This window comes from Sus scrofa, chromosome 1 (genome assembly GCF_000003025.6).
Source record: "Sus scrofa isolate TJ Tabasco breed Duroc chromosome 1, Sscrofa11.1, whole genome shotgun sequence".
In the NCBI taxonomy this organism is placed as follows: Eukaryota; Metazoa; Chordata; class Mammalia; order Artiodactyla; family Suidae; genus Sus; species Sus scrofa.
Window position 1 is genome coordinate 236,142,150 of NC_010443.5, and position 18,387 is coordinate 236,160,536.

At 47.2% G+C, this 18,387-nt stretch overlaps 2 protein-coding genes across 16 annotated transcripts in view; both read left to right on the forward strand.

The window, feature by feature from the left end:
* The window catches only part of UNC13B (unc-13 homolog B), a 239,348-nt gene extending 223,399 nt beyond the window's left edge, over positions 1–15,949 (forward strand). For 9 of the 15 annotated variants that reach the window (XM_021065567.1, XM_021065570.1, XM_021065572.1 and 6 more), the window contains 17 exons: positions 514–641; positions 1,274–1,359; positions 6,444–6,570; positions 6,700–6,796; positions 7,031–7,174; positions 7,485–7,562; positions 8,265–8,342; positions 8,561–8,649; positions 8,879–9,031; positions 9,154–9,277; positions 9,386–9,442; positions 9,632–9,712; positions 10,896–11,043; positions 12,891–12,947; positions 13,756–13,848; positions 14,025–14,183; positions 14,357–15,949. In XM_021065567.1, the coding sequence (XP_020921226.1) occupies positions 514–641; positions 1,274–1,359; positions 6,444–6,570; positions 6,700–6,796; positions 7,031–7,174; positions 7,485–7,562; positions 8,265–8,342; positions 8,561–8,649; positions 8,879–9,031; positions 9,154–9,277; positions 9,386–9,442; positions 9,632–9,712; positions 10,896–11,043; positions 12,891–12,947; positions 13,756–13,848; positions 14,025–14,183; positions 14,357–14,409 (1,752 nt within the window). In that variant the 3' untranslated portion in view covers positions 14,410–15,949. Of the gene's footprint in view, positions 1–513; positions 642–1,273; positions 1,360–6,443; positions 6,571–6,699; positions 6,797–7,030; positions 7,175–7,484; positions 7,563–8,264; positions 8,343–8,560; positions 8,650–8,878; positions 9,032–9,153; positions 9,278–9,385; positions 9,443–9,631; positions 9,713–10,895; positions 11,044–12,890; positions 12,948–13,755; positions 13,849–14,024; positions 14,188–14,356 lie in introns of all 15 variants that reach the window. The other 6 variants (XM_021065583.1, XM_021065575.1, XM_021065580.1 and 3 more) reach the window with 2 other exon arrangements.
* LOC100156421 (phospholipid-transporting ATPase FetA-like) overlaps positions 16,199–18,387 on the forward strand; it is a 99,002-nt gene continuing 96,813 nt past the window's right edge. Inside the window, exon 1 of the mRNA XM_005660209.2 lies at positions 16,199–16,261. The gene's annotated coding sequence lies outside the window, so the exon portion shown is untranslated. The remainder of the gene's footprint in view (positions 16,262–18,387) is intronic.

An 18,387-nucleotide genomic window follows, 5' to 3' on the forward strand; every position in this document is an offset into this window, starting at 1 on the left:
CAGTCTGAATGCTAGGTCTGTTATGTAGGTCCTGCAGCACTTGAGGGAGCTTCTCAGAGCTGAGATATCATGCATGTGGTGGGGTCAGGGGTGATATTAGAGGAGGGCCACCACTAGAAGAGAAGGGCTGCCAGGGGGGTCACGTGAAACTAGACCTCCTTAGCCTGGAAGGGCTGCTTACCTCAGGTGAGAAGTCACTATACCCATAGCTGTTGAGAGAAGGAAGAAGTGGGGCAGGCAACTTTATGTCTCCAAGACTGACCAAGCTTAACAAGACAGTACCCTGGAGCTAGGGAGAGAAGGTCTCAGGAACAGACTCTTTGTGTCCAAGGACCTCCCAAAAGTCACCCCTCTAAATAAAACAACAGGAGTGGTCTTACAGAAGGCAGGCTATAGAAGAGGAAGGCTCACTAATTCTATAGGAAGAGGCATGGAGGCATGGAGGAGAGAGAGGAAGACTCTGCATATTCTCCCCTAACTCTCACTGTCTATCGTCATCTCCTCACGAACAAGAATCAGGAGTTACCTCTGGAGGAACAAGGGCCCAGCATTCGGAACCTGGATTTCTGGCCCAAACTCATCACACTCATTGTATCAATCATAGAGGAAGATAAGAATTCCTACACGCTTGTTCTGAATCAGTAAGTATCACCTCACTTGGCTCTCTCTCTTTGGTGGTTGGTTTGTCCATCTGTCTAACAGCCTCTTTCTTTCCTATCTCTGTGTGTTTGCAGTGCCACCTCTTCCTCCTGTTCGTCCGTCTGTCCCTCTGTCCCTTGTATCTGTCTGGGTAACTGTTTCTGGAGACAGGTGTGGAAACATAGTGGGGAGCCCTGCCCAGACTGAGCCAGCCTCCCTTGAGTGAGAGATCTCTGGGAAGGGCTACCATAGGAATCCCAGGGGATCCAGACCATATGTGTATGTGTCTGTCTGCTGTGAATAAAGTGGGCCTCTTACACCTACCTCCTTGCCCTTTCTCCACTATCTTACTTAGTCTGGGCCTGCCTTCCAACCTCAACCCTTCTCCTCTTGGCCACAATTCCCTTCTAGGCATCATCTCCCCCTGGGGTCACTTGCCTGAGGGGAACCTCTGGCCCTCCTTGTCCTATGGCCAACCCCTGGTTCCCTTTTCTCCATTTTGAGCCTAGCCCTGTTTCCTAGGCTTTTCCTCTCTTTGATCTGACCTCCAACAACTAGGCATGTTAGCCTTGAAATCAGTCAAACCAAATGGCTCTTGCCTTGTTCTCTGACTGTGGCTTCTTCCATCATCCAGGTTTCCTCAGGAGTTGAATGTGGGAAAAGTCAGCGCAGAAGTGATGTGGCAACTCTTTGCCCAAGACATGAAATATGCACTGGAGGGTAAGGGTGTGCCCAAGGCAGTGGGCTGCAGACTCCTAGCCCAAGAACCTTCTTTACTGTCCCTTTCTTCTGCCAGACAGCTACAAGTTTGGGGTGAATGGTACAGTGAGAAACTAGAGGAATTCTAGATATAGTGAGTGATAGGCCACAAGAGGCCTTGGGTAGGCAAAGCTTCAGCCAAAGGAATAATGGAAATTGCTATGTGGATGTGGGTTCCTCCTTCTAGCTTTAGAGTAGTACCTAGTTAAGACTTTGCCCACCCAGAGATCAACTCTTCCCATACTGGGTGTTCTCAAGGGGCCCACTCCCTAGAGAATGGTCTTTTGAAACTAACTTTTACAGTTTTACAGACTACAGAACCTTAAATACAAAGATGGGTAAGATTATTTTCATACTGTAGACTACCTGACCTGGTTTTCCTTGAAAGCTGTTCTGAATTGGTGTGACAAAGCCAGAAAGATGCTTATTCCCCTCACTTCTCCTGTAGAGCAGGGTCGCAGACAAGTCATTATTCATCTTGTTCCTTCAGCTTATTTTATTCATGTCCCACTTTGGTCTGCAAAGATATCATTCCTTACCTGCATCAGACCTTCCCATTTCTACTCATCTGTGCTCACTTATTTAGCTGCCTTTCCTGTCTGTTTATATATGTTCCTCTGTCTCCTCAGTCTGTGAAAGTGGATCTAGAAGGAGGGGGTTCCATCTGGGGCAAGGACAAGTCTCCCTCAGACTTTTCAACTTTTGAGGTCTAGGAGCAGTAATTTTTGAGGTTGACAGAAACCTTGAAGATCTGTGTTAAGTTTGAGACAGTCACATACTGTACATGCATATACTGTAATTCCGCCCCTGAGCAGTGGCTGCCTCCTGCCCATATTAGATCACATCTGGGGCTGTAACCCATGCCTGAGCCTGTCAGGCCACTGAGTAGGTCACCTGTCCCTCTCCCCCAGGCAGCATTTGGTGAGCCTGATGGGGAATATGGTCCTAGTTCTTAAAGAACTCTAGCACCAGTGGTTTTAGGACAGGGGAAAATAAATACTTGTGAAAAGTGTATTAATTCCGTAAGAGGGATAGTTAAAGTTAGAAGTTTTCAAACAGAGAAGCTACGAGAAAGGTAGAAATGGCGGGAGGGGAGTGGTGGGGGCAGGGAGCTGATAGTGTGCAGTGCTAGGCTCCAGGCCCTTCAGCTGGTGCCAGCTAAGTCAGCTCTTAAATAAATCACTTAAGATTTATTAATCTTAAATGAGGTTTTAAGTAAAATTTCTTTCGAATGGCGAGTTCTGCTGATGTTTAAAACAAATACAGAAGGGTTGAAAACTGCTGTAAGAAGAACTCATGTTGAGCTGGTTTCAAATCTCAATTTTACCACCTACTCAGTGTATTCTTAGACTGAACTACTTAACTTTTGTGAGTCCCATTTTCCCATCTGTAAAATGGGAGTGATGATAGCATCTATTTCATTGAGCTAATGAAGTAACTGAGATATATGTGACATACTTAGCATGGTGCCTGGCATTTATTAAGGATGATAAAAATCATTATAGCTCATGAGCAGAGATGTAATGTCAACAGAGTAGTGTTTTTATAAAACTTTACCTCAGTGGAAAGTGAGGGCAGATGAAACAGGGAGAGACTGGAAGCAGAGTGCAGATAGTGTAATAATTTAGGGCTGAAGGGAAGGGGCCGGATTAGAGCAGAGAAATTAGAGGAAGAATTGGCTTTGATAGACATTGGAAGGAAGTTGAAACAAAGTATAGGGAATGATGGAGGGCAAGAGAAGGGGAGAAGTTCCTGATTGATAAAGGGAGAGTACTGACTACAACTGTGACAATGCTATCATTTTAAAGTCAGCTTTATTAAGGTCTAATTTACATATGATAATATAAAAACATTTTGAGTACAGTTTGATGAGGTTTGAGAAATAAGTACACCTGTATAACTACTGTCCCAATTAAAATATAGAACAGAAAGTCTCTTCATGCCCATTTGCAGTAAATCCCCACCCTATTCACCAGATGTATTATTTTCTTTGTGCCATGCATTGTGCTAGTTGTTGGAACCCCAGTAAGATGCAGCATAGCCCAAGCCCTTGAGAAGCTCATATGCTAGTCTACACAACAAACATATAAATTGGCAGTTACGGCAGTTCCCGTTGTGGCTTAGCAGTTAACGAATCTGACTAGGAACCATGAGGATGCAGGTTTGACCCCTGGCCTCGCTCAATGGGTTAAGGATCTGGCATTACCATGAGCTGTGGTGTAGGTCACAGACGCAGCTGTGGTATAGGTCTCAGACACAGCTCTGATTCGACCCCTAGCCTGGGAACCTCCATATGCTGCAGGTGTGGCCCTAAAAGACAAAAAGACAAATAAATAAATAAATAGGCAGTTACGATTAGAGCTAAGTGTCACAAAAGGAAGAAGCATCAGGAGCTGAGAGGAGAACCATGTAACCTGGATCTGGGAAGAGGACCTGGGTATCTTTCTGGAGGAGGTGATGTACAAACTGAAACCTGAAAGATGATAGGACTTAGCTGATGGGGAGGAAAGGCAGTAGTGACAGAACAGGCATTTTAGGCAGAGGATAGTTATGTTCAGACACCTGGGCTCTAGAGGGAGCTGGCGTGCCTGGGGAACTGGAAGCAATACTGCAGTGGGACTAGTATATTAGAGTATAGGGGCAAAGATGAGTAAGAGGTGAAGATAGAGTAGGACAGAACTAGATCATACAGGAAGTTTTAAGCCTTTTAAAAGATTCTGGACTCTATCCTGAGGCAGTTGAGGGCCATTGAACAACAATCCCATGTTAAGCAAGGGATTGACATGATCAGAGTTTTACTGTGGAAAGGCCACTCACTCTGGCTCCAGTACACAGAATGGATCAGGAGGAAAGACCAGTTTGAGGACTATTGTAGTGATCCAGGTTAGAGATGGTGGTAATGAGATGTAGACAGAAACAGCTGACTAGAAAGAAATGCACAAATTCCAGAGAAATTTTCAGATAAAATCAACAGGGTTTGATGAATTAACGGATGTAACTAAAAAGGAAAAAGGAAATTTGACGATGATGCTCAGCACTGAACAAGAGAGTAAGATTAGTGTGCATACTCTGTTCACCTTCAGCTGAGATGTTAAGATGGTAAAAGGTGGGTGACTGGAGTTAAACGTGGACCAAGTAAGATATTCCATCAAAGCCTTATATAGACATTACCAGAACCCGAGAAAGATTTGGGGGAGATACCAGCAGGCTGGGTAGTTGAAATTATGAGGTTGAAAGAACTCTCTGAGGATGAAAGATGCATGGAGGGAGAAATGTGAAACTCATGGGCAGAGAAAGTTTACTTGACTGCCTCTTTTAACAGATTAATCACCTTCCTGCCTCCACCCCCAACAGCAGCCTCCAGCAACTTTACGGGAGTATAACTCCATAGGACTTGTAAGAAGAGTTTAAAGTGTGACCAGTGTTTGAGCAATCATCCTGTTAGTTTCTGTACCACAGAAGTTAATTAGAAATTGAGGTTTGGGACCAGAGTACAGATAATAGATTGACAGAGAAAATGAGAATTCTATTAAATACATTAACTTGAAGGTCCCTAGAAGAAAGCAGGTAGGGAGCTCTGGTGTGATGGAGAGGCACTGCCTCCACTTTCAGTGGGTTGCTGAACAGGATGGAGGGAGACCCCTCCTGGTGGTAACTTTTTGTTTCCAAAAAGTTTAACAACAGCAAGATGTGGGGTGGAAGAGGAGGAGGCTCTGAGAGTGTCTCTCTGATGTCCCTGATTTTTTCACTTTCTTTATTGCTCATTGGTGTCTCTGCTCTGTCACAAGCATCCACTGTCACTCGTATACGAAAAGTCCTCTTTCTGGGTGGTAAGAGCTTTTGGTTGTTGTCCCTTACCTCTAGTCTTAGTACTTTTTCCTCTTCTCTTGCTCACTGCTTCATAGAAGAGACTGCAAATGCAACTTCGGATTGAGATGGTGCTGCCTACAGTGCCAGGAGGTGAAATTCCTGGGACAGGGAGCCTTTTGAAGCTGATTCCCAGACTCCCATTTCCTCCTTGCGAGTCTGCTGTTCTAAGGGCCAGCTGCCCCAGACTGGCTGTTCTCCCTTGACATGGATGAGCATCACCCATGGCAACTCCGAGTTGAGCACTAGACTTCCCAAGGACATTGGCCTTCCCTTCTCTGTTGCTCAGTGCTCTTCCCCATTTGTTTGCTTTCACCATTAAGTTATATGTAAGCACACAGTTGGCTTTTATTATTTACATTAATGCTTTATCTATAAAGGAGGTAAATGAAGAAAACCTGTGGGTGTGGCCAGTGCTCCAGACTCTCTGGGCAAGCTGTGAGTAATCTTTGTCCTAGATTTTTCCAGAAGGCTCTGCAGATTCAGCTAGATGACCTTTCAAATTCATAAGCATCCCATTTTCTGTAGCAGGATGGCCCTTTCATCTGGCTGTGTTTCCATGGTTTCCAAACTGACTTATTTGCATATTTCTTTGAGAGTTCATTTTTCAGTGTCTCAGCTCCACTCTGGGGCCCTCAGGTTACCTGAGGATTCTGTTACAACATGACTGCTCACTTGCTCTCTCTGTCAGCTTGGGCCCCCTTTGGTTTTCTCTGTCTCTGTATAGTTGTCTGAGCCATTCATGTCATGTACAGCTGCTCATCTCTGTATTTAAGTCCATCTGAGGAAATGGCCTAACTACTAGGTTAGAAAAGTCCTGAAAAACTTTCATCCCTCTACAGTCCGGGCAGTTTCCCCAGTAATCAGCCTTAGCACCCACATCCTTTTCTCCTCTACGTCCCCAGAGGCCAGTACCTCACTTGGCACTTCCAAAAGCCAGAACAGGAAGACTGCAGGCCTTATCTGGAGGTTTGGCTTAGTCCCTAAAGACAGATTTGGGCCAGGCTCTTAGCAGAGCACTTGCTGGTAGGGGAGATGGCTGTGAGGAGGTGCTTTGGAGTTACCCTTGTTCTAAGACATCTGATAGAGCCACCTGACTGGATCTGCCGCATTGGGAAAGCTCAGAAACCATAGCCTCTCCTGCCGGGACCTGACCCAGCCTTCCTCCCCACTACTAGAGCATGAGAAAGACCGGCTATGTAAGAGCGCCGACTACATGAACCTGCACTTCAAGGTGAAGTGGCTCCACAATGAATATGTGCGGGATCTACCTGCTCTCCAGGGGCAGGTGCCTGAGTACCCAGCGTGAGTTTCATGTGGGGGATGCAGAGGGAAGAGGGGGGGCTAAGGGAATGTGCGGGGCCATAATCCTGTCAGGCACAGGGCATATGCCAACCACTAGCTCCAACCCCCACCTTTCCTGCCTGGCTGCAGGTGGTTTGAGCAGTTTGTCCTGCAATGGCTGGATGAGAATGAGGATGTGTCTCTGGAATTTCTTCGTGGGGCCTTGGAACGTGATAAGAAGGATGGGGTAAGCCAGGGGCTTGAGTTGCACAGGGGTCAGTCTAGGTCTCCCAACAATGCACTGTCAGCAAAAGTTCCTGGGCTTCAGCCAGCATGGCTGACCCTGCCTTGTGGAGTCCATGAGGAGCACTGCTGTGGGCACCAAGCCACTCCTGCTGGGCAGAGAGCCCTTAGAACCTTACCAGGAACTCAGGAGAAGGTAGCTGCTAAAGACGATAACCCTCTGTGTAACCTTCCTTAGTTCCAGCAGACATCAGAGCATGCACTCTTTTCCTGCTCGGTGGTGGACGTCTTCACACAGCTCAATCAAAGCTTTGAGATCATCCGGAAGCTGGAATGCCCAGACCCCAACATCCTTGCCCACTACATGAGGAGATTTGCTAAGGTGACCATGACTCTCCCTACCTGTCCCCCTTCCCACCACCACGCTCACAGCCTAGTCACGGCCTGAGCTCAACCCCTCTCTGTGGTGGCCATCGGGTGAAGCCTGGTGTTACCCCGTTCTCCTTTTCTGGAGTCTGGGGCAGACAGGTGGGTTTGTTTCTATGCTGTTCTGGGATTGAGAGGAGATTTTTCCCTTACTCTGAGATTCCCATGTACCTACCTTTGTTGTTGCCCTGGGTTGAGAGGTGCGACCCCAGGCAAGATCCTTATGGGGAGGGCTAAAGCTTCCCTCTCTTTTCCTTTTTTCTTAGACCATTGGGAAGGTGCTGATGGAATATGCAGACATCTTATCAAAGAACTTCCCAGCTTATTGCACAAAGGAGAAAATGGTGAGGGTCAGGTGCTGGGATCCTTAGAGATGGGAGTGTAGACATCTGAATCCTTTTTGCTTTTGAAGCTATCCTCCGAGCTGAGGGTGGGGTGGTGTTCCTGACTTCTGATTCCCAGCAGGGCTGTGCTTGAGATTATCCACAAAATAATAAGAACTTGATGAGGAGTTCTTCTGATCCTCCATTTGGTAGTTTATTCTCTACTAGGCTAGACCTTTGTTTAGTATTTTTCTTTTTTAAAAAAATAAGAGAGTTATAAAGGGTAGTTTCACGAACACCAGAGGCCTACCACCCAGCTTAAAAAAGGAAACATTTGGTAGTTCCCATTGTGGCTCAGAGGGTTAAGGGCCCTCTGACATTGTCTCTGTAAGGATGCAGGTTCGACCCCTGGCCTCTCTCAGTGGGTTAAGGATCTGGTGTTGCCACAAACTGCAGCTCCAATTCAACCCTTGGTCCAGGAATTTCCATATGCCACAGGTGCAGCCATAAAAAGAAGAAAAAAGAAAGAAACATTTGCACTAGTCTTCATTCAAGGAGAAATGTCTGAACTGTTTCCAGATCTCAGCGCTTAGGGAAAGACACATGTAATATGTGTTGTAAATTCCCTGTGGCTTTTGGAGTAATGTGAGAGGGAGGGACTCTAGACTGATGGGTCCTGTACTGAAAGAAGCCAGGACTCAGCAGCTCCATCTGTCCCCGAAGCCTTGCATCCTGATGAACAACATGCAGCAACTGAGGGTCCAGCTGGAGAAAATGTTTGAGGCCATGGGTGGCAAGGAGGTAGGTCCTAAGTTTTGGGGTTGCTACACTTTCCCTTTGTTCCTAAGCCATGGAATTCCACCCTGTCCTGACTGGGTCTAGGCCAGAAGTTTAGCTTTGGGTCTTGGCTGGTTTGAGCTGAGGGATTTGAGTGGCCTTGGGGTGGAGGCCCTAGGAGGGAGGAGTAGGGACACAGGATGGGGGTAAAAGGGTAAGAAGCCTACCTCCTGTGGATACAGCTGGACTCGGAAGCTGCAGACAGTCTGAAAGAGCTGCAGGTGAAACTGAATACAGTTCTGGATGAGCTCAGCATGGTGTTTGGAAACAGGTTAGTGGCCCCAGAACACACAGTCCTCAGAGCAGGTGTGAAGCTTGGCCTGTCCCATATCCCCTGCCCTACAGTCATCCATCCAGCTGCATACATGGGGCTCTTCCCTCTCTTTCTGCTGGCTATCCCTGTTGGAGCCATGAGTTGGAGTGGAACTGAATAGCTGGTGCTGCTTGAGGGACAGTGTGTGTTCGGGGCAGGGAAGGCTGCACTGTGGGCACATGTGTAGTTTCCAGGTGCGGATTGATGAGTGTGTTCGACAAATGGCTGACATCCTGGGCCAGGTGCGAGGCCCAGGAAATGCATCGCCCAACACCCGGGCCTCAGTGACTCAGGATGCAGACAGTGTGCTCCGGCCTCTCATGGACTTCCTGGATGGCAAGTGAGTACAGCCCTCAGGACTCTCCTGTGGGGACAAACACAGTAGAGGCAGTCGGACAGAGGAGCCTCTTAGGGAGGGGGTCAAGCACTCACCCCACCCTTACCTGTTGCTTGGTCCTACAGCCTCACACTATTTGCTGCTGTGTGTGAGAAGACGGTTCTGAAGCGTGTCCTGAAGGAGCTCTGGCGGGTGGTAATGAACACAATGGAAAGGATGATTGTCCTGCCACCACTTACTGATCAGACGGTAAAGACACCTCCCTTTCACTTCCTCCTGCTGTCTCCCTTCCTTGGCTCCATGCTTCCTCATCAAGGTTAGGGTTCTCTGCCTTTGACTGATTGTCTCTCTGCCCAGGGCACCCAACTGATCTTCACTGCTGCCAAGGAACTGAGCCATCTTTCAAAACTCAAGGTACTCTGGATGTGTGGGGTCCTTCTGAAGCTGAGGACTGAGATGCCTGGGAGGAAGGAAATTTGAGCTTTGAAGACTGAAGTGGAAGCGGCGGGGGAGGCACTTGTAGCTGTGGGCTGACAGGAGGGGGAAGGACTTTCATGACAGCCATAAGCTGTGCTGATGCTCTTGCTCTCTCTGGGGTTCTAGGACCACATGGTGCGAGAGGAAACACGAAATCTCACCCCAAAGCAGTGTGCCATCCTTGACCTCGCTCTGGACACCATCAAGGTGGAGACCTCCCCTTCCTCCAGACAGTCTTACTAGCGTACCCTCTCGGTCCTGGCATTCCACTCTGCCAGATTAGGTGTCCCTCGGACTCTTGCCACCCCATACCCAGGAAAGAGGCTTTTTATGTCCCATTTCTTTCTCTTGCTGTATCCATATTCCTGCTTGGGAGCAACCAAAAAGCTACCACCTGAGTGGTCTCAGGTGAATCACCATGGACCTAGAACATTTATTCTTGGGTTCTGAGGAAAGTTCACTTCACTTAGTTCCTCATTGTCATTCCTGAATATTTTCCACTGGGAATTAAACTTCCAGTTCATTAATAGCGCAGATCTGGCTGACCTCTTCACTTAGACTTAAAGGCATCTGAGGAGTTCCTATCGTGGTTCAGTGGTTAACAAACCTGACTAGTATCCATGAGGACCGGTGTTCGATCCCTGGCCTCGCTCAGTGAGTTAAGGATCTGGCATTGCCGTGAGCTATGGTGTAGGTCGCAGACACGGCTCGGATCTGGCGTTGCTGTGGCTGTGGCATAGGCTGGCAGCTACAGCTCTGATTCGACACCTAGCCTGAGAACCTCCACATTGCCATAGGTATGGCCCTAAAATGACAAAAGACAAAAAAAATTAAAAGTAAAGTCATTTGAGTTTTCAAAGGATTTTTTTCCCTACTACTCATTCATTCATTCAACCACACAACATGTATACCAGGTGTTATACTCTATGAAGGACACAGAATTAGATATGATTCCTAGAACCTATCAAGATACTTACAATCTGGTGAGGTGGTAATATAGAATGTGATTGAGGGCACTTGGAAGAGCTATGCCATAGGTATCAAGAACTCTACGGCTTTGGAGGAGTAAGGTGACACTTGTGACTACTCTCTGCCTGAAATGCTTCCTTCCCATACCTTTACCTGTCCAGATAGATTCATCCTTCAAACATCACATCCAGAAACGTGGCCATCCTTTACCACTCCTGCACATATTCAAATAATACTCTTTACCCAAGAGACTATGACTCTGGCTCTGTGTAGTATTCCTGATCTTGTCTATCAAATGGCTCACCATCCTCTTCTGACATCTTCTCTGGGCCTCTGCTCAGATGTCATTTCTTTGAAAACATTGTTGAGGAGCTGCCTCTCTGTAAGGAGTGAGGTAATAGCAGTTATTCTTGTCTTTCAGCAATACTTCCATGCCGGAGGCAATGGGCTGAAGAAAACCTTCCTGGAGAAGAGCCCAGATCTGCAGTCCCTGCGTTATGCCCTGTCTCTGTACACACAGACCACAGACACACTCATCAAGACCTTTGTGCGCTCACAAACAGCCCAGGGTAAGGCCTGAGGGCTTTGGGTGCCCCCTTCCCCACCCCAATACATCTCTGTTGCCTAGGGAATCAGTATCCTGTACCCTTAGGGTGGATTCAGGTACTTCTTTAGAAAGCTCTTCAAACTCAGATATCAGGATTTCTTTCTTTTCTTTTTTTGGCTGCCCCCACAGCATATGGCAGTTCCCAGACCAGGGATCGAACCCATGCCACAGCAGTGACCCAAGCCACAGCAGTGACCACACAAGGTCCTTAGCCAATAGGCCACCAGGGAACTCCCAACATCAGGATTTCTTGATGAACCCCAATGCTTATCCCCACCCCACACAGAGACCTGGAAATGTGCCTGAACTATCTCTTCCCAGACATCATCTGGCCAGGGCATTGAGCTCAAGGAATATACCCTGTTTGTCAGGAAAAATCTTCAAGGAATTGAGAATTAGTGGTTGAGACTCTTGAAGATTCATAGCTTTGGGAGCCCTAGTTGGAAGTTGTCCTGGGAAGAGAAAGGAAAAGACTTGCAAGATTCTCCAGTGGGGATGAGGAGAAGACTAAGAGAGGCAAACTACGGGAGCAGTTGAAGGGAGGGTGCGGATCACATGGCTCTGCAAAGCTGAGGCTCCAGCTTCGTGGGTGATGCTAAGGGAATCCAGGCAGCTGTTTTTTTCCCAGTGATTTCCAGTTCCCAGAACCCCTTCCTGCCTCCAGGCAGGCCACCTGTAACAAAACACATATTCATGTATCAGACTGAAATTCTAACCTTGATCCTGGGAACCCGACATTTCCCCACACCCCTGCCCCTAAGTACCTTCAAGGTGCCATTATTATTGCACGTTCCAGGGAAACCTGGGCATTCTGCCTGGAGGAGTGAACCTGGTGGAGGTGGGGCGGGAAGGCTTAGGCCTTACTGAGCTGTGGATCTGGAGCACAGAGCTGACCTGAGGAGAAGGACTTAAGCAGTTAGAATGTGATTGATGGATGGTGAAGAGACACAAGAGGCGCATACTACTGCAAAGTCCAAACTGAGAAGAGAGAACAAAAGAAGTTGTGAGCCTTGCTTAAGGGGACAGGAAGGGAATTCCTGTTGTGATGCAGCAGAAACAAATCCGACTATGAACTATGAGGTTGTGGGTTTGATCCCTGGCCTCACTCTGTGGGTTAAAGATCCAGCGTTGCCATGAGCTGTGGTGTAGGTTGCAGACGCAGCTCGGATCCAGCGTTGCTGTGGCTGTGGCGCAGGCCAGCAGCTGTAGCTCTGATTCAACCCCTAGCCCGGGAACCTCCATATGCCACCAATGTGGCCCTAAAAAGCAAAAAAAAAAAAAAAAAGTGGGGTGGTGGGGACTCAAAGAACTTTCACAGAGCTGAGTACACATGTAAAGGAAGGATCTGAGTTAATCTAAAAGGCTTTTTAGAAACATTGAGCTTTAAGCTAAATGTAAAGATGAGGAGAGGCTGGAATGGGCATGTATGAAGTAAGAACAGGGGTGGGGGCTACAGGGGGGATGCAGATGTATGTGTGTACATTTTCTACGTATTGCTTTATCATTTAAGGGCCTAGGAAACTAGAGCCTACTCTGTTTTGTGCCCTGCTGGTCTTAGAAACCTTCTCTCTCTATGTTCTACTGCTAGTGCCCATGATTTGGCTAATCTTCAAACCGTTAAGTATAATTTGAAGCATTCAGGCACCAATCCCAGTTCTTTGGCTTCTCTCTCTGCCCTACCCCATCTCTCTGCTCCCTCAGAATATGCATAGAGTTGTTCTGAATGGCTGTTAACTCCATAGACCTCTAATTGATTCTTCTTTCTCTGTCCTCCTGCTGCTACCTCTTGACTTGCCTGTCCTCACTCAGTGCATGATGGGAAAGGTATTAGGTTTACTGCTAATGAGGACATTCAGCCGGAAAAGGGTACGTTATACACCATGCAGATGTGACTCTAACATGGGCTAACACTGTCCCCTGTGAACCAGAATGAGCTGCTTATGTTGGGGCTGGGGGAATCAGGTGTCACAGTTTGGAACCTCTATCCCAAGGCTCAGAGATGGGCAGTGTATTCATGCAGATCAACACAGGCTCCATGATAGTTCTGTCCTCAGAATCCCCCCACCCGTCCATCTTAGGACAAAGAAGTTTTATCTGGGGTCTAGGTACTGGTGTTTTCCCAAAATAGTGAGTGAGGCCTCTGCGGGAGGGAGCCTACAAATTGGCCAGAGGGACTAGGGAGCTGTTTGTGGAGAGGTCCAGGTCTGAGTAGGACAGAGTGTTTCTGTGCAGGGCAGCCTCCCAAGCAGGGGCCTCTCTGGGTGGGAGGGTGCTGTTTTTGGCTAGATGGGACCCTCATTGTCCTGTTGAGACACCATGGGGTGGACATAGTTCTCAAAAATATAGGATGGAAGCACTCTCCTTTCCCTCATCTTTCAATGAAAATTCTTTAGCCTAAGAGAGGTTTGGGGAACCTGAGAGATACCAATTGAATTTCTGGAAGTTTTGCCTAAGATGTTGTCACCCTGACTTGTATTTTAATACACAGCCTCATTCTTTATCCTCTTTCATTCCCTTCCCCCACTGCTTACTTCCCCATAGCTTCTGTGGGTGACTGCTTCTTGCTTTAGGGTGTATGACAGTAGCCTCCCAACTCCACAGTTTTACCTATCATAATTAGACCTAAAGACTTAAAGTTCTTCAATGGAGGATCATCTGTTCATCTGTCCCTCAGGGTCTGGTGTGGATGATCCTGTGGGAGAAGTCTCCATTCAGGTGGACTTGTTTACACATCCTGGCACAGGAGAGCACAAGGTCACAGTGAAAGGTGAGTGGCATGGACTCACCTCAGACCTTTTCTTGCCCAGTGGCCTCATCAATCAAAGGCAGGGGCTGCTCATCCCAGCCCTTCAGCTTAGCCCTCCTCCAAGGGGAATGGCACCTGGGGCTCAAGAACTGGGAATGCTTGATGGGATCCCTCACAGATTTCCCATGTTTGTGCAGTGGTGGCTGCCAATGACCTCAAGTGGCAGACAGCAGGTATGTTCCGGCCCTTCGTGGAAGTAACCATGGTTGGCCCTCACCAAAGTGATAAGAAGAGGAAGTTCACAACCAAGTCTAAAAGCAACAACTGGGCTCCCAAGTACAATGAGACATTCACTTGTAAGTTATGGCATGGGGGACCTGCAGGACTCTGGGATGGGATGAGATGGGGTGATCTGGGGGGTAAAAATTGGGAGGGGAGAAAAGGATAGACTGGATGGTGGTTGGGGTGAATTTAGTTGAGAATGCCCTTAGCACTGGTCTCCTACCTTCCACCTACTCTGTGCTTACAGCCTCCTGGGAAATGAAGAGGGACCAGAAGCCTATGAGTTGCAAATATGTGTGAAGGACTACTGCTTTGCCCGGGAGGATCGTGTTCTGGGGCTGGCTGTGATGCCTCTGAGGGATGTGGCAGCCAAGGGTAGCTGTGCCTGCTGGTGCCCCTTGGGCCGGAAGATCCACATGGATGAGACAGGCATGACTATTCTCCGGATTCTGTCTCAGAGGAGCAATGACGAAGTGGCCCGAGAGTTTGTGAAGCTCAAATCGGAGTCTCGTTCCATGGAGGAGGGGAGCTGAGCACCTAGGCTCCTGTGCCAACTGGATGGCACCTGTTCCACAAGTCAGGGCCGGTAGGAGTTACTATGTAGTCAGCTTAGGGTTCCTCAGAGTCAAGAGGCTGACTCCTTAAGTTAAGGAAATAGAAGGAAAAACTAGAGGTGGTGAGAGCATGGCATTTCCTAGAAAGGGTCATGAACCCCTCACTCATAGGTCTGTGGTGCTCAGAACTGGACTGTGGGGATTACCGCATAGGGAGTCTTTCATAAAGAGAAAGAAACAGACATTTCTGAGAGTTTCAGCTGTTTTTGGTAGAGACCCTTTCACCCCACACCACTTCTCCACCCCCTCCATAGCACACCTTATCTAGTTAGACCCATACATACGAATCATTAGAAGAACGAGTTTAGAGGGCCTGGAGCTTGTACTTAACTAGGTAAGTAATCAGTTGAGTCTACAGGTATTGCAGAGCCCTGTGGTTTGGACTGGAGTATGATTAGGGCAGAGCACACGGAGTACAATTCAGACTGTCCCTTGAGCAGAATCCACTGATTTAGAGTGACTCAAGTGAGTACAAGGCATTGAAACTGAACGAAATACCCTTCAGAAGTGAGCTGTGCTAATCCCTTCCCCCAGATTATCTGTCATGAGTAGAACCAGGTTCACATGGTGCTTCAGAGCCCTGAGCAGAATTTCTTTGGAACTCAAGCACCAGGGGCACTTGCCCAGGAGTCCCCCTACCTCATTCCTTTAGGAAGGGGAGTGATGCTTCAGGACACAAGAGACTCTTCTTAAGTGTATGCACCTGAAGCTAAGTGAAGGCTCCAGGAGAGAGGGCTGTATTTTCTGTGTGGATAAGCCCTGCAAAGCCAAAAACTGTGGAAATCAGCCTAGAAAGTCCTCACTTACGGCCCCTGCCTTCTGGTGGTGTTCCCCTTTGCAGAAGGAATCTAGCTTTTGTCCTCATTCCCTTTCATCTAGGTCAGCTGCTGTTCCCCTCATAGATGTTCAATCCTACAGAAGGAATTTGGATTATGATCCCTCTGTACAGACTGGATGGAGTGGGGGTGGGCCTCAACACTCCCTGTGAGGTCAGAGACAAACTCTTTACAGGGGGCCATGTGGACTTTCCCGGCCCTTGCTCAGAGATGTGACATGGCCCTTCACTTTCTCAGTAGCAGCCTCCTGGGCTTCCTGAGGGCTCAGCATTGTCCATTGGCCATTACATGAAACAAGAAACTAAGCATCTTTGCTGTTTTTAATTATTGTATGTGCCATTGTTACAGGAAATTATTGGTTAGTCTGTAATAAATTATCTTATATCAGCCTTTGTGGTCTGGTAGTTCTCCTGAAGTGTGGAAAGCTGTAGAAATGACTTTGTTGTATAATGACAGATTTTAGGCCAGTGGCTCTTTGCTACTCTTTCCACTCCCCCGCCAACCCCAAGCGGTAGAGCCTAAAAAGGCTGAGGGGGAGGAGGGCAGAGTCTAAGAAAGGGGGTGTGGCTGGGGCGGGCTCGTGGGGGTGGGGGCGTGGTTGGAGGCGGGGCTCTACTCGACTGAACCGTGCGACTCCAGGGCACCTGCGCAGAAAGGTGCGTTAAGATGGCGGCTGCTGGAGTCGACCGCTGCGCGGCGATGGTGAGCGAGAAGTGCCCAAGGGTGGTGACGGAAGAGGTTATCGTCTTCTCCTTCCAACACTGAAGAGAAACTGTACCCCCACACTATCTCGCATCCCTAGCGCTATTATTTCCTAATAGCTGTCTGTCCTCACACTCTCTCGTTAACTGCTCTCCCAGTATTCCCCATCCCCGCCGTACTCGATTATACGGCTTTTCCAGACACTCCAGAGAAGACGTATCTGCCCATATACCTAGCAAAGCGGATTTTTATCACCCAAATACCTCCCAGAGGGCACCCATTTATACAGTTACCTTGTAAAGCAGAAACTACACACACACACACACACACTCCCCCCTCCCCTCGCCCCTACCAAGGTACATTCGTATTAACTAAGGGAGCTTTGTCCACTTTCCCGGCACTACCCACTGAGTTGTATACCATATTTGACTTTAAAGTGGCACATTTACTATCATTCCTCTCTCACATGGAGCAGGAAACCTACTCCATAAGGAAAAACCAACTGACTGGCTTGCAAAAAGGCTTGCAGATTTGAATTAGTAACTGACTTTTCAAAACCAGATTTTACATTTAAAAAATGCGTATTTCCAGCTTTTGGGGGAAAATCAGAAGAACTGTTAACTCTTAGCTCATATTCCCACAAAGTGGCGGGTGGTTGGAGCTGAGAAGCAACTAACAAATTAGTTTGCTGTAGTTCATTATAGATTTCATTACTCCTTGCTTAGTCGTACTGAGCTTTACATTCTTTGCCTGGCACCTGATAGGCACTTGAGTTTCTACTCCCTGATGTAAGATTTGGGGTAATTTTCTGTGCCAGTACTTTGAATTCCTAACGGAAACTGAAATCCAAAGAGGTTGGATATGTTTAGGTTATCTTTGGTTTCCCTAATGCCCAGATTAAGGCAGAGATCATCCTAGTAACTAAAATCCAGGGTGAGATCTACTAAATTTTTTTTTTTGAAAGTGCCTTGTGTCACAGCAGTTAAATAAGGAGCAGGTTAAATAAGGATCAGGCATTGCTGCACACAGGCGGCAACTGCAACATGGGTTCAGTCCCTGGCCTGGAAACTTCCACATGCTGTGGGTGCAGCCAAAAAAAGAAAAAGTGAAGGTTTATATATATATATGTGAGAATTCAATCAAAATATCTACTGGTAGCTTCCTGGTGTATTTCATCTTGAAGAAATCCTATGCCAATACCTTTCTGGTGGGATCGGGCCAAAGGCAAGGTATTATTTTTCTTTGAGTAACTGGTTTTAAAAAGAGCCTAGCTCTGGACTGTACTGGAAATGATGTCTCAAAAGTGCTGTCTCCTTCGCTCCAGAATGTGCAGATGGTAACCCTTCTCTCTGTGGGAGATAACAGACCTTATGGTATCAAGAGTTGGGGATGTTCTGCAGGTTGTAATTAATCAGAAGTAGAATAGGAGTACTTTTAATTGAATTTTTTAAAAAGCAAAATCATTTTCATCAGCATAAGTGTATGAATATTTGGACTTGCTTCCTGAACGAACCTCCCATATCTTGAAACAGAATGGCAAACTGAAGAAGCAGCATGGAATAGTGGAGATGGTATTGAAGTGAGAGTCAAGACATGAACAGTAGTCTCAGCTCTGCTCACTACTAGACAGGGGACCTTGGCTTTTAACTTTTCAGGGGCTGTTTCTTACTTCTGTTAAATGGACTATTAATTCTGGCCATGTTTACCTCAGAGGGATCAAATGGGCTTATTTATGTGTGAAAGCACTTTGAAAACTACATTTTCTCTAGATGTACAAGGGATTAATATCGTTATAAATGGTCCTCTGAGTTCTGATAATTTCCATGGAACTTGTTGCTGTGTCCAGGGTTCAAAATCAGTAAATATATATATTTGCTTGAATGCATAATATGTGCCAGGTACCCATCTAGGCATGGAGCCTAATGCTGAACCAAACAAAACTCCCTGTATGAATTTAGGAAAGAGTCATCAGTATATTGAGTGCCTACTAAGTACCCAGTGCAGGATCACAGCATGGTGAAGTAGTAGAGGGAATCTAGATGGTGAACTTAATTAAGTCTGCCACTTAAAGCTCTGAGAGATCCTTCCCTGTGTGAGCCTGAATCTTCCCATCTGTATAATAAGGT